Source organism: Tauraco erythrolophus, chromosome 13 (genome assembly GCF_009769465.1).
Source record: "Tauraco erythrolophus isolate bTauEry1 chromosome 13, bTauEry1.pri, whole genome shotgun sequence".
NCBI lineage: Eukaryota > Metazoa > Chordata > Aves > Musophagiformes > Musophagidae > Tauraco > Tauraco erythrolophus.
Genome location: NC_141477.1, coordinates 12,162,983 through 12,177,712, shown reverse-complemented (window position 1 = coordinate 12,177,712; position 14,730 = coordinate 12,162,983). Strand labels below are relative to the sequence as shown.

At 51.5% G+C, this 14,730-nt stretch overlaps 1 protein-coding gene across 1 annotated transcript in view; it reads left to right on the top strand.

The window, feature by feature from the left end:
- The window catches only part of LOC104379223 (gamma-aminobutyric acid type A receptor subunit alpha3), a 117,961-nt gene that overhangs the window by 36,842 nt on the left and 66,389 nt on the right, over positions 1-14,730 (top strand). Inside the window, exons 5-7 of the mRNA XM_086619836.1 lie at positions 3,872-4,047; positions 11,211-11,243; positions 13,340-13,438. Coding sequence (XP_086475962.1) covers positions 13,350-13,438 — 89 coding nt within the window. The 5' untranslated portion in view covers positions 3,872-4,047; positions 11,211-11,243; positions 13,340-13,349. The remainder of the gene's footprint in view (positions 1-3,871; positions 4,048-11,210; positions 11,244-13,339; positions 13,439-14,730) is intronic.

Genomic DNA, 14,730 nt, shown 5'->3' with positions numbered 1-14,730 from the left:
CTACGGTTGCAACGAGCGGGGGGTGGGGAGCAGGGACAGCTGGCCTGGTAGGGACAGAGAGTGAGAAGAGGGTAGCACCAGGAGAGCGGGGGAAGGAGTTGGGTCTGTAGGGCTGTTGAGATGTCCCTGGGTGCTTTGAGAGAGGAAGGGGTGATGGGAGAAGAGAGCACCCTTTCTACCAGCTCTTTGGGAGGGGGGTGTCAGCATGGTGCTCCTTGGAGGAGAGTGGACCAGCATCTTTCAGGGAAGGGGCTGGACCCCTATGCAACCAGAGTATCTTTTGTTCTGGTCTCCTGCCTGCATCGACAACCTGTCTGCTTAGTGACTGTAGGCTGGCTGCTTCCCCCAACAGTATGAGAAGGCCTCAGAGCAGGTGTGGATGGTAGCTTGCAGAGGCCACCTCATGCAGGACTGGTGCAAAAGACTCTGCTGTGCTCAGGGTTCACTTATGTGTGGGGAAAACAGGACCTGCTCTGTGCCCAGGCAGGTGCCTGCAGACAAGGTGGTCAGGCCTTTCTAACTGCAGTGCCCTCCCTGTGCTGATGAGCCTTCATCCTCAGAGCAGGTCTGCACCACCCAGTGCCCGCAGTGAGCTGTGTGTCAATGGTGCATGTCTCCCTTGGCATGCTGCCCTTCTGCTTTTCAGCAGTGGGGAAGGTCTCCTGTTCCCTGGCTTGGTCCTCCAATCCAGGCATTGCAATATAACAGCAGCCAGCTCCCTTGGATTGCAAGTGTGGGTGTTGGGTGGGAAGAATGGGGATGGCATGGACTTGCTTCCAAAGAGGTGGGTGTACTGGAGCTGCACAGCACATCCCTAAGCTCTTGCTCCAGCTTGCACCTTCAGAAAGGACCCTCCTGCTTTGCCGTAGTAGAGGCTAAGTCTGCAATCCCATTCAGTTCAAGGGCACTGCAGCATGGACCTAAAACTAAGTGTACTTTTATTCTGGCTAGTTGAACAGGGTGCTAGGAGGAAGGCTAGCTAATTATTAGCAAGATATTCCTGGCTGCCGTACTTCCATTTTGAGAGATTACTACTCAGTAACATGGTGACAGCCATGTTTTAACCTTGATCACCATAAGAAGGGTTTTGCCTCAAAGCCATCTCCTCCTGGAGTATGCCAGAGTCCAGGTAGGTATTCCAGCAGGTAAAGCAGAGGTAGAAGGGGAGGGAGATTATATATTTAAGAAGGAAATAAAAGCCTTTTGATGGAATGATGCATTAAAAGATAATTGCTTACAGGTTTCACAAGATGTTTTATGCCTCCTAAATTGATGGATGTATCCACAAAGACTGATGCTCTTAGTGGAAGGTTACCTTTCCTCCTGAACAGAGCAGAGATAAAGACAATTCCAGCTAGCTAATGCCAACTGTCAATAACACTACCCCTGTCCCCCAAAGAAAAGGTTGTCTAAAGCTGGACTACTTGAGCTAGCCGGTGCCACCTTCTCTGGCCTTCCCTTTCCCCCTCGATAGCATCCCCTGTCGTTCAAAGCCATCCTGTGCTGCTGCTGAACAGCCCTTGTGTCTGCAACTGTCACCATGCACAGGCCAGATCTGCATGAGCAGATATGGTGTGGATCAGCACATCCAAAGAGGTGGAAGGAGCTTGCAACATGCATGTCCATTGACCTTCTCACTTAGGGTGCTTTTTATGTGCTGTATCTCTTGCTCTGCTCTTAGCAACTCACTATTCATGTGGCTACATCCTTGCAATTCCTTGCCTTGTGCTTTCTTTCCGGTCTGACCCCAGTTATGGCCACTTCCCCCACCTTTGTAAGGAGAACTTGTGTTGTGGCTTAGCCCAGCTTGGCATGTGGTGTGGCTGCAAGGTGAGGGATTTAGTTTGATTTTTAGATTCTTGGCAAAACGTTTCCAAACAAGGGCCTTGTGCCAAGACCTATTTCATGCTGCTGGCAGTGTCAGAGGAGGCAGTCTATGGAGAAGGCATCTCAGAGTGGAGTGAGATATGTTGCTCCTGGGGAAAGTCTGTATGGCTGTTGCTCATGGATGCACAGGCCCCAGAGAAGCATGGTTTCCGTTGCCTGTGACTATTGTTAGCACTACTTATATCTATAAATCTTGGAATGTTCTTCAATATGAGCCATTTAAAATCCTGAGTCATTTCTGTCTCTGGATATGCTTGTCTCGCTGATTCTGCTTCATGCCTGTTCTCATATCCAAGCCAGTTCATGCCAGCAGCTGAGTCAGTTTGGAAAGGAGGAGAACAAATATTAAAGCCTTTTCTGCTCTCAGCCTTCAGGCAACCAATGTTCTTGAGTTAGCCAGGTCCTGTGTCTGGTCCCACCTCTGGGCAGGTCATCTTGGTGATATTCTCCAATGGAGTGTCACCTTCCAGGAGGAAGGCAGTGGGCCAGATCCTTGGGGCTTTTAGCCAAGTGAATGGCTGTGCCTTGGGACTGCCTCTGAGCTCTTCCCTGTTCCCTTGCCAACACTCTCATGATGTCCTGAAACCTCTTCCAATGAGAATTTTCCTATGATCCTATGATTTGCCCCGGTTGTGGCGACCAGCAAAAAAGCTCCTCAGCTGGCATGCACACACAGCTCTCTTCTTGAGTGATGCTTTAAATTACAACAGGAGGAGTTCAATGCAGAAACAGGCTTTTTAAAATGGCAACAGCCCCACACCATGTACTGGTTACTGTCATTCACATAAGAGCAGTCTAAGGTCAATTTAAAAGGTAGCTGTCCACACAGATCTCAAAAGCAAGGTCCCTGCAGCTCAGGCAAAATATCTTTCAGAGATCAAAAAATAGTAACTTGAAGGTCTGGTTGCTGATGCTTCAAAATTGTCCTGTGAGTATTTAATCTCCATTGGCTAGGGTTGGATGTGGTGTGAGGGCTGCAGAAACTTATCTTGATTACATATGGTTTGTGGCAGCCACGATGTTCCTGTAAGAAAGCCAAGTGTTGCAGTAACAGTAAGGACTTTCCTCCTCTGGTCTAAGAAATGTGAGATTTGATTGTGGGGGCACTGTGTTGGACTAAGCTCAGTTTTGCTCAAGATGTTGGTCTTCAGATCTTGTGAGGCTCATCAGGCCTTGACTATGGCCTCTATTGAGTAGAGGAAATCAGAACTCTACTGGCATTTGAACTGCGGCTAACAGATGTGAGTCTGGATACCTGGGTTAGTAAGACCTTGCTCAGATCATAGGGAAGCTGGAATTTTGCTTTGAAAGAGAGCCTATGTTCTCTTCCTACTGTCCAGAAACAAGTCATGATGAATGCTCCTGTCTCACCAAAGTCAGGATGGCTGTGGTCTGTAGGGTTAAGGTAGAACAGGGATTGCCCCTAACTTTCTCGTAGAAGCAAGAACTGGGTCATTTTCTCGTATCAAAACGCAGAGAACTGACAGTTAAACTGGATTTAATCGTTCATGCCTTGATGGCCCTTGCCCTGAAGTATGTTTGCATGTTATTTTCGGTATTCAAACCCAAGAGTATTTTAGAGGAATTTTGGGATGATCAGTAATGCCTGCAGTTATAATCCTTTATCTCATCCCACATCCTCAGAGAGGGAGGAATGGTTTGTACCTTGGAGTCACAGCTGCGGCTGAGTCTTGCAGTGCGTGTTTAACAAGGCGAGCTCTGCAGGGACAATATATTTTGCGTGCGCCTTACTGTCAGCTTTCGCCTTCCCAGCTTCGCTGTTGTGCGTCTCCACAAAACATCCGAAGCCCAGCCAGCTCTGTCCAGCACATCTCACATCGCCCTTCCTCTGGGATCACCACACTACCACGCTGAATCTGCCCTTGTCTTCGCTGTCTACTCCTTGCTGCGGTTGAACCTCTCTTCCTCCTCCCCCCTTCTCCGCATTTGTTTTCCTCCGCGTACCGTTTTATTGCGATATAAACCTCGGCGATTCCAAGTTGTGGGCCAAACTTCCCTGCCCCACCAGCGCACCCGGGATTCGGCCAGGCCTTGCAGCGAGGAGGAGGTTGGCAGGAGCTGGGGCGCAGCGCACCCCTTGGGGTGCTGCCCACCTCCGTGCCGAGCACCGGCGCCTCGGGGAGCTCCCCCCTTCAACAGGTAGACGTTGGGAGCAGCCAGTCTTGCTCTGCTCGCCCTCCTGCGCGGAAAGGATGCCGGGGGCTGCCGCGGCGCTGCGAGGCCGGGGTTTGGCGGAGGGCGCCGGGACATCGCGTGGGGTGGTGGCCCCAGCCCGGGCCGGGGAGGGCGGTAGCGCCCCGTCGCCGCCGCCTGCGCCGTGGGGAGGGCAGCTCCGCACAAAGCGGTAAAACCCTCCTCCGGGCGCGGGGAGGAGGAGGAGGAGGAAGGCGGGGGGATGCTGCTTCCCTCCCTCTCTCCCTCCCTCGCCGCGGCCGGAGGAGCGCGCAGGCGGCGGCTGGCAGCCCCGGCCGGGCGGCACGGCGGGCACGGGGGCGCGCAGCCCGGCGGCGCGCAGCGGTGCGGAGCGCAGCGGGCTCACGGCCGCCCCCCGCTGGGGCAGCCGGCGCGGCGGGGTGAGTGCGTGCGGGGCTGGGCGGCGGTTCGCGTCCCTGCTCCCCCGTATTCTCCCCTCCCCGCTTCGCGCCTCCCCGGCGGCTGCACCGAGCGGCGAACAACCGCCCCGCCAGGGCCGGGCTGGCGGGGGCGCGGGGTACGTGTGCGGACCCCCCGGCAGGGATGGGGCTTCCGGGTGCCGCGCCGCCCCTCAGCTATTGTCTACGGGCCGGTGAACAATAGGGAGAGCAGCGGCCCCGCGGGAAGGGGGGGCTCTGCCCTGCTCGCATCCCCCGGGCAGCGGGGCTCGGGAGGCCCGGCCGCTGGGTCGGAGCATCACCACTCCGCGGCAACTCCGGAGCGTGTTGGCTCCGGAGCAGAGCGGCCGCCCGAGCCGTGCCAGGGTCCCTCCCTGCTAGCGACCCCCCGGGCTCCAGCCCGCCCGCCTGGCACCGCCGGCTGGAGAATGGGGAGAGGTGCCAGCGGCTGCGATGGAAAATGTCTGGACGAGGACGACACTGAGGTCCGTTCCTAGAGCCGGACGGTGAATGCAGTGGAAGGGCTGAGCGGGGAGAGCGATGTAGTGAAGGAAAGTCAAATTTCCCCCTGAATCCTGCAGCCAGGCCTAATGGGCGCTGATGCTGTGTCGGGGAGAGGGAGGAGGGAGAGGAGTCTTTGGGGCTGCAGTTTCTGAGGCTGATATGGGAGGGAAGGGAAAAGAGCTCCAGATCTTTCCTCCTCCCCCAGAGTTACCAGGAATGAGATATGGATCATTAAAAAGGAGTAGCATAATGCAATTAAGCGTTAGATGGTCCCCGCTGCAACACTTATCCATTGTTCCTCGCTCTGCCTTCTGCCAGAAATGATTCTCGTCTGGACAAGAAAAGTATAATTGAACAAATAGTTCATTCCCTGGCCAATTGCACCCGTAGTCTCTCCCCTGAATCTGCTGCTGGCTGGCTGCAAACGCAGCAGCGTCCTCAGACAGAAATGGAGAACTGGGACCCTCTGGTGAGACTCCTGCTGTCATAAGCTAGCTGGCGAGAGCCAGCTCTGAGTGCCTGCTCACCTGGGTTGTTCTGATGGCAGCAGCAGAGCAGGGACTTCTTGGTCCTCCTAGCTTCCTTGTGGGAAGTCTGAAGAAGAAAAATAACAGGTGGTGAGACAGGTTCAGCCTCCAACTAGAAGATGGTACGTGTGGTTCAGGCAAGTCCTCTCCTTTCTGTGGTCTGTCTCTTAACTTTCTCTTACTCTGGAGGATAAAGGATTTCAGGGCTGTTTTGAGGTGATGCTGTGTTGGTGAAGTTTGCCAGCCTGCCCTTCGCTCTGTGCCTGTGGTGGCTGGGTGCCCTGCAGCACACGCACACACACATGCACAGAGGCAGGAGTGTGCGAGCCCAACGCTCCTGCTCTTTTCTGGGAGAGCTCTGAGCAGCCGGAGAGGTTGTGGCTGCACCTGGGCCCCATGGCACATGCTGGGCTAGAGGCTGTGTCCTTTCCCCTGGAATCTCCTCCTGGCTCACAGCACGCAGCAGAACTCAGCGCGTAGGTATGCACAGATGCATTCTCTGCACCGCTGCAAGACACGCTCAGCACTGGAAGGCTGCTGCTTTTCCTTGCTTCTGGAGCTTCTTAGCACAGGTCTGCATCATACAGGTTTCCTCCTCCTGTTCTTTCTCCTTACCTCTTCTTCTTTGTTTGTAGGCTGCTGCCTGTCCCACTTCACTCTCAGCTTCTCTTTCGTCTTTTCCTGCTCAAACCATTCTTTCACCTCAGTTTCTTTTTCTCTAAGTAGACCTTGCCCTCTTCAGCCTGCTTCTCTCAACACTGGAGAAGCAGCCCAGCCCCTCATCTCAGTAGGAGTAATCCTGCCAACTGTTTACAAAAAGTCGCACAATATCCAGGCTGAACACTGACATAATTACATACCCAGAGAGTGTAGTAAATAATCCTGCCTGTCAAGCTTTTGCCCAATTGTCTTTTGCCATCTCCTTTGCCTGTAGCTACATGTATTATACTTGCTTGCATTTACTTATAGTCTGGAAAACACTAGGTCAGCGCAGCCAGTGCAGATACGTGGTACCACAGTGGATGGATGTGCATCAATGTCTTGCACCATATACGCTTACTGTATTATCATCGGGGGTTCCTGAATAGCATCATACAGCTCTGCTCCTGGGTTCAGGCTTTGACAGTCGTGCTTGGCAAGTGCAAGGGCTGTCAGGGACGGAACAATTGCTGCTATGTGGATATGTTCCATCAGTGAAGGAAAGATGGTTGTGGGGTGAAGTCAAGAGTGCCAGCAGAAAGCACAGGGCATGGCTAGCCGTGTTTGCATTGGTTAGGGTGCTAGCTAGTTTTCCAAGGATTTGTGTGTACCTGTGATTGCAGACTGTGGGTATTGTCCACATGGTTGTATTTCCAGTTGTGCTTGCAAGCCGGAGTCTCTCTGCAGTTGCTTTGATTGTGAGTCAGTCTGTCTGCAGTTGCAGTAGCTGTGATCAGTGTCTGCCTGTAATTATGTGGGTGAATCAGTGTTGGCTTGTTACACTTTGAGTGCAAACGGTTTCCTGTAGCGTTGTGGGTGTGAATCACTCCACAGTCCCTCTGGATGTGTTTTTGAGTAGAGAGATGCAATACTGGGATTAATTTTGTTTTGATGAGGAAAAACTGTCAAGTGGCTTCTCGTTTGAAAAATTAAAGCTGGTTTGGGAGTTGGCACAGAGCTTGTTTCTCCAATACCAGCTTTGTACAGAAGAGATCCACTTTAAGGCTTTCTCCCAAGATTTCCATGTTGATCTGAACCTTTAATTTCTTTGCCTTGTGCCTCTGGTTCCAAGTGTCCTCTTATGCTGGCATCTCTTGCAGAGCTGCAGACAACGCGTTCGGTAACCATCACGTGTGCCTCATACCTTATGTGTGTGGCAGATTCATGGAAGGTTGTTTACCGGCTTGTGCCATGTGTGGTTGTGGAGACGAGCCAATGTGTGCCTACCCCTTGGGCAGGTAAGCACAAACGTTTCATGCTTGTGAGTCGAAGACTGTGTGGTTCCTCTGCCATGTGCCTCTTGCTGTGAGCCGGTGCTGTTTCTCTAAGTAGATGGTAAACAGCAAGTTTGATTCAAGTTGGCGGAGGTTCTGCTGCCTGTTTCTTGTTCTTTGATTCCTATGAAACGCTGTAGTATCTTCTGGCCTTCAGCAGCATCTGTAGGGCACAAAGCAGCACTAAAGTCAGAGGCAAGTCGAAGAAATCCAGGCTGTCTCAGATGATGGAAGCAGAGCACTTCCCTCGGTCCAGACTGACAAACGGAGCCTTCCCCCTGCACCAGCTGGTGCAGGTAGAGCACGATGCTGGCAGGGCTGGGCTGCTTCCAGTACTCACTGGCTTGAGTGTCTTTGCCTGCGCTGTGCAGTGTGTGCGCGCATTCCAGTTAGCTCGTTTCAGAACAAAGGGATGCAAACAACCATAGGACAAGGGTCTTGTGAAACACCAGAGTGTCTTATTCCATCATTTCCAGGATTCCCGATGAACCCTCTGCTCATTGCAGCCCTGCCCTCAAATAAAAAGATTTTATTCCAAGGGACTCTCCTTTTAAGCTGAAGTTACTGAGAACTGCAGCAAAACCTCCCCAACAGAGACACAAGGCAGCATGTGCATCGCCTGCATTTATTGCTGCTGCTGCTGCTGCTGCTGCACTGAGCCCTTGCTGGCTGCCCATCTCTGCAGAGAGAGCTTGGAGCTTTACCCAAAGGAATGCCAGAAGAGGGTGTAGCAGCGATGACCGCAAGGCTGGTGTGCTCACGGAGGGTCAGGGACGGTTGGGCAGAGCACAGCATGTGCATTCGGGTGATTTTGGAGTCCTTGAGAGGTGTCAAAGGACCTCCCTGATGCCTGGGACCTGTTTACAGAGGCTTCAGTGCAATGAGGAAGGGCTTTAAGGAGCTTCTTGTGCTGTGCAAGTGCACCTGACTTTAGGGGTAAATATGCAGGTGTTGTGAGGTCACCTATAGCGGTGTGCTTGGCTGTGCTACTATGCAGGTGGGTGGATGTGTTTGGCACCCACTGGGTCTAGATCACCCTCTTCTCCTTGCATGAAAGTGCTCTTATCTGGGCTTTTGGACTGAGGCTGCCTTGACTTCCCAGTCTGTTTTCCAGCTGGCTTCCCAGCATCAGCTCCTCATTGCACACCTCTCACTGAGATACCTGACTTGGCAAAGATGTGGAGCTGCTGGAGGTCCTGGGAGCAGTGGGCTGTAAGTGCCCAGCACTCGTTCAGCCGATGCCACTGGTGTAGGTGCATGGTGCGTGGGCGAGCTGACCTAAGTATGCTGCAGGTACACGGCATCTCTGGATACAGTAATGGGACAAATATGTCCTTTGGTCTCCTTCATGAATGCCACCTGTATGATGAGACTATTGCTAAGTGAATCAGATTGTTCCCTTGGCTGTGCGTGTTCCAAGGAGGCAGTAATTTGGGGAAGATTACTGATGTGATTCTCACAAGTGTACCGAGGTAGGTTTGTGGTCTGCTTCTGTCCTTCATTCCCTTTCTGATGCTTGCAGTTTCCCCTCTCTGGGCTGTTCTTCCAGATTTTTTTGCATGCTTTACCTTTCAGTCTCCACCTCCGGAGCTCTGTCTTTCCTTTGTCAGCAGTAAGCCTATGCTAATCACTCTTTCCTAGGAAGGCATTTCAGAATATTTAATGGTTTCTAGATAAAGGATTTCTGAAAGATCAGGCTCAGTATGCCAAGTCAGGAGATACCCACGTTAACATAATTACTAGGGTACCTTGCTGATCTGGAAGGTACCAGTGCTCCTACCAGACCCACCTTGGTAGGAGCAGGAGCTGGAGCATGCTGTTATCCTCGGGAGAAGGAAGCTTTTCCGATTCCTCATTCCAAAACTGCACATCCAACGGGAAGGCTGTATTTCTCAGGAGTGTTGTTATGTTGTGATGCTCTGGAGATTGGATAGACTGTGTGTGCTGGAGAGGATAGGGTATGTTTATGATATCTTTAGGTATGTGGTTATAAAGAGAGCTGCCAAAATCCAGAGAGCACAGAATTGTAAACGAGTGTTGCTGGATTCTGGCTGCAAAGTGTTAGCATGGCTCCTTCAAAAATCTGCATTTGATTCAGCTGTGGAGGTTACCAGCAACTGCAGAATTAGTGATGAATGGATTTGCTAACTGTGCCATTAAGAAATGAGCAATGGACAGATGGAGGAAGGGAGTGCAGAGCTGCTTTGAACACGTACCATCCCCATAGGCTCCATCTTGGATAGGCATAGATGAGAACCAGAAGCTATAAGGTGGTGTTCTTTAACTTATGTGGAAGAGTGGTCAGTCTAAGGAGTACTTCACTTCACTTCACTTCACTTCACTTCACTTCACTTCACTTCACTTCGCTCTCTTCTGAGCTTAGAACTCTTTGCATTCTGCTTTTTTCTTCATGGATACCATATAGTTTCCTTTCAGTGAGACGTAGTAAGAGATTTTGGATTTTTTTCCTTCTTAAGACTTTTACCATCCAGTTAATATTCCTAAACCGTCACTTGGTTACATGCAGTTAAATGCATGTTGCCTGCATCCTCCCTCCCCTTCCCAGAGGATCAGGATCCGTGCAGGTATTAGATCAAGATGTTGACTGTTTCAGAGCCTTCCTGAGCGGGAAGTGACAGATGAATAGCATTTTGTTTAAGCACTTTCTGCAAGGACAGCACCAGTTCGGGCTGGAGGAGCCCCAGTGTTACTTTTCCTGAGGCACACTCATGGGTGTTTCTCTTTCTTTCCTTTGCTCGAGATGGTGCTGTGCACCGAGGGACCTCTTCTTGCCTGCCCTGCCGTGAACAATAACTGCCATTGGGCAGGAGTGCTCTCCAAGAGCAACTCTTATGCAAAAATCTGAGGAGCTCAGTTACTTGGCTGTTGAAACCAAAACTGATTTTACAAACCTGCCAGGCCAGGAACCTTGTTATTAGAGAGGGTAAGAAGGCTATGTGGCCAGTAGCTGTTTGGCTTATACAGCACTTGCACTGGCTGAGATTTGTGCATCCCTGTGGTCAGTGCTGGGCCTGAACTAGCAACAGCCTGAGGAAAGGGAAGAGGTGATGCTGAGAGCTGTTGTGGAAGCACTGGAAGGTGGTTGTTCCTTCTGCTGCTCTGCCAGCACTGCCTGGCCAGCCCTGGCTCAATGTCACAAGGCTACCAGGGTTCATTACCAACAGTTAAAGCCCCGGTGTTAATCAGGAATGTCAACCACAATCCTCAGGACTGAGTCTGCTTCTCAATCCATCTCTAAGTGTAAAGGGGCCAAAGAACAGGAAAATGCTGCACAGCCTCTTCTATCCAGCTCCCCAGTAAAATACAATACAAGAACCAAAGGGAAGCGGTAGAAAACTGTGCCGAGCTATTTTCCATGCTATTGTCCTTCCCGAGTCCATAAATGCAGCCATAGCGAACCAGCCATCCGTGTACTCTCACATCCCATTTTGGAGGCATTCTCTGTGCCAGCAAACTGAGCTGTGGCTGGCAAAGTAATCACCTGGGCAAGTAGTGAAAACAGATTTTTTCTCCTGGTGCAGATATATAGAACTGGTTCTGATGCTTAAAATGAGACTTAAACATGTATTTAACTTTATTCAAGCAGCCCTGTTATCCTTGGCTAGCACCTTTCTCAACAGAGCTATCCAAGCAGAAAATTAGCCCTTCATCTCCATATAATATGGAAGCAAACACTTATGAACAAGGTTTGGTGGAAATCTTGTTTTTCTAAACAAGGTGTTTAGAGCTCCTTGGCACAGACAGGCATGTCTTATACACACCTACATGGAAGGTGTAAGTGCTTCTGCCTTTTGTCACTATTCCTGACCCTATCTCTTTCTGAATTACCTTGCTGTCTCATTTTCTGGTCCTCTTTTCTTTAGCTGTTCTGTCCCACCTTTAGTGCATAATCTCCTCAGCCCATGGTCTCACCAAATCTAATAAAGATGGTCCAAAATGTTCTAGAGGAGTCAGAACAGTTCCTGCAGAGCCAGGAGGCACCTGCTGCAAAACCAAGAGTCCTTGTTTGTGTGGATATCCCTGGTCAAAAAATGCTGGCAGTGCAAATTCTGCCCAAAACAAACCATTTATTGAAATCAACAGTTGAATGGGAAAGTGTTGATTTCAATGAAATTTTTCAGTGGTGGGGAGGGGAGGGGAGAGGGAAGCCAGCAATATGTTTTTTGCTTTTTGGCTAGTGGTTTGAAATTGCCTTAGAAAAAAAAAAAATCCTATTGTATAATATGCAAGTTTAAGTGAAATCAAAGGGAAAAGTTGAAAGGAAATCTGTTGAGGAGCTGTTAATTGAAGGAATTTTGAATTTGCCTTGTAGAAACATCAACATTTTAGCTGTCCTTGTTGTGATTTGGAACGAGTCTCCTCTAACTGTTGGATTCCCCACAGAACAGGTGTTCATCCTCTTAATTTGTGCTTCATCAGCAAATTCTTGAATTTCCAAGACTGCGTGGGGTGACCAGGGGTAGCTAGATGCAGAATTGTGGCGTTAACAACCCAGCCTGGCCTTGTGCCCCTCCTCCTCTTCCAGTTGTCTGGGGCAGGGGCTAGCCAGGGATACATGGCTGCACGTGCGTGATATACATGATCTCCAAGTGTTTCCATCCCTGCTCTCTCTCCATGGGATTTCTGCTGGGGGATTCCCGTCTGCTGTACTTGTGTGCAGAAGCCCCTGCTCCTCGGTAGCACTTGCACAGCTCACCTGCCTCTTCATCCTGAGGCAAACCCTCCGCTCGCTGAGAAGTGCCATTCAGGTGGTGGGGTTTGGCTTTCAACGCAGCATCTCCTTCATTGCTGGGGGGAGCTGCCTGGGCTCTGCAACGTTGGTGCTTATTGAGTAGGGAAATCCAGAGGTGAGATTTGGCTGGTAACAACGTCTTGCCCTGGTTTCTGCAGGCTGTGATTGAAGTGAGCCTTCGTTTGCAGCTTTGGGGGCTCACACTGGCCAGCTGTGCCTGGCTGCTGCAGTGCCGAGCCTCTGCTGGGCTGGATCCCGTGCGTGCCAGATGTGAGGTGTCGTGTCAGGGTGACGTCACGACAAGCCGTATTTATACAGGCTGTTGCTTGGCAGTGCTGTTCCAAGGTGCATCAACATAATGAGTTACATAAAAGGGGAAGGTGGTTAAATATGCAATAACATCACGATAGAAGTAAAACTGAGCCTTAGTGAAAAAACTAAGCACGCTAAGTACAGTACAGTCGAATGCTCTCACTACCTTGGGCCTCAGTGTCTAAACTTAATAATGATTTCTGACAGTGTCATTACCAGGATTAATGAGGGCCTAACTGTCCGGAAAAAGATGTTTGGAAAAAATGAATCTTGCAACTTTGCAGGTGGTTCTGCTGTGTGGGTGTCCTCAAGGCAGCACAGGTAGTGGGGGGAGCTGGGGACTGCTGCAAGGGGAGAAAGGTGACAGAGTATGGGGTGAGGAGGAGGAGGAAGCGATGGGTAGAAGAAGAGCCAGCGTGGTCGTTTTCAACGTGGATCTAAGCACTTGCTGCCAGGTGCTGAAGCACCTGGGGAGCTGCTGGATGTGCTGTGAAGATGCAGGGTGGGTTTGGCTCGGACCCTACGCTGCGACTTCCCCAGGGCCAGCAGTGCTGCAGGGGATGCTGCTGCCTTTGGTCCCTGGCGGGTCTCGGGGACTTCAAATACAGGACCCAGGAATACTGGCTGCTGGCTAACATGGATGAACTGCTGGGAAAAACTGAACTAAGCAGATTGCTTTCCTTCTAGTAAACAAAATCTCTTTTCTCTTCTCTCCTTCCCCTCTGTGCCCACCCTGGCAGGTTTTGGAGGCTCGCTTGCCGGTCACCGCAGTGCTGACACCATGGCACTGAGGCTCCCGGGAACGGGGTCGCACTCTCTCGTTAGCCTTGGAGTCCTAGTCCTGCTTTTGGCTCTCCCTGCTGATGCTGGGTAAGGTGGTGAGCGCTGAGGCTGTTGGCCAAGGCTGCAGTCCTCTTGCTGTGCTTAAATATCCCAGGGCCAGTACCTGCGTGAGGTAGTCCAGGGCAAAGCACTAAAAAGTGCCTCTGCTGTGTTTGACCCTCCCCTTGTCCCTGTCCCTACACCTTTCACCCGGGGACTGTGCAGTCCCTCGTGGATGAGCTGACGGATTACATTAGCATTATTTGAGGTGCTCTCATGAAGGCCGGTCGTCAGCATTTTTTGCAACAAAACCAATTTTCAGATTTGGCCTCTGCACAATTCACTCTGGGCAAGGACTTGGTGTGGATAAGTTTTAACCTGGAAGAGAGACTCCTCCCCACCTTTACATTTTAATACTCTTTTAAAGAAAATAAAATGAAACTGCTTCAGCTATTTAGCTGTTTCTGGTGTAACAACCCCCAAGCTTCACGCCTGCTCTGCTGTAGCAGGGGGGCTCTGGCCAGCGCTGGCTGGGCACACTGCTTGCCCGCAGACCGGGTTGGTGTCCCTGACCCTGCGGGCTCCAGCAGTCCCAGCACAGACCTTCCCAGCCTCTGGGCGCCGTCTGGAGAAGACAAAAGCCTGTTAGTCCGTGACAGGCTCTGCAGCCCTCTGCATCCTGACAGAGCCTCCGCTGAGGCTTGGTGAGCTCAGAGGGACCTTTGAGGAAGGGAGGCAGAGATATCCCCAGCAGAGCCTGCCAGCTGCGGGGACAGAGGAGCTCTGTGCAGAAGGGGAGAAATGCAAATAATACATGACTTCTATAAAAATTTAGAAAAAGCCTTTAGAGTGCCAGATACGGACACTGAAATGCTGTCTGCCGAGTTACAAATCCAGCAGCAATCAAGGATTTTCATGCATGGAAAAATGCCAGTGCTGCCACTCCTACCTGGCCCACGCACCCCTCTGCATGCCGCTGTTTGCCCAGCAGCACGCTCTTGCCCTGTCCTGCCCACACCACTTCACCCGCTCAGGTTGAACTTTGTGTAAGCAAATGCATCCCGAGCACACCTTGATGTGTGGATGCTAACCCTGGTAGGGATGGACAGCTGCCTGCCCCTGCCTGCGCAGGCACGGGCAGCCCTGGGCTCTCGCCTTCCCCTCCAGCCCGCTGCTGGGTCCCCATCCCTGTGCTGGCTGCGGGGGGGTGCCAGCAGCCGCCTGTGCCTGCAGCCCTGCCTCTGCCTTCTCCACCAATGACCCTTTGCTTCCAGTCATGTTTTCACTCGTGCTGCTGCTGCTGCTCCCTCGCCGCCTTCTGCACGGGTACCACTCTGGTC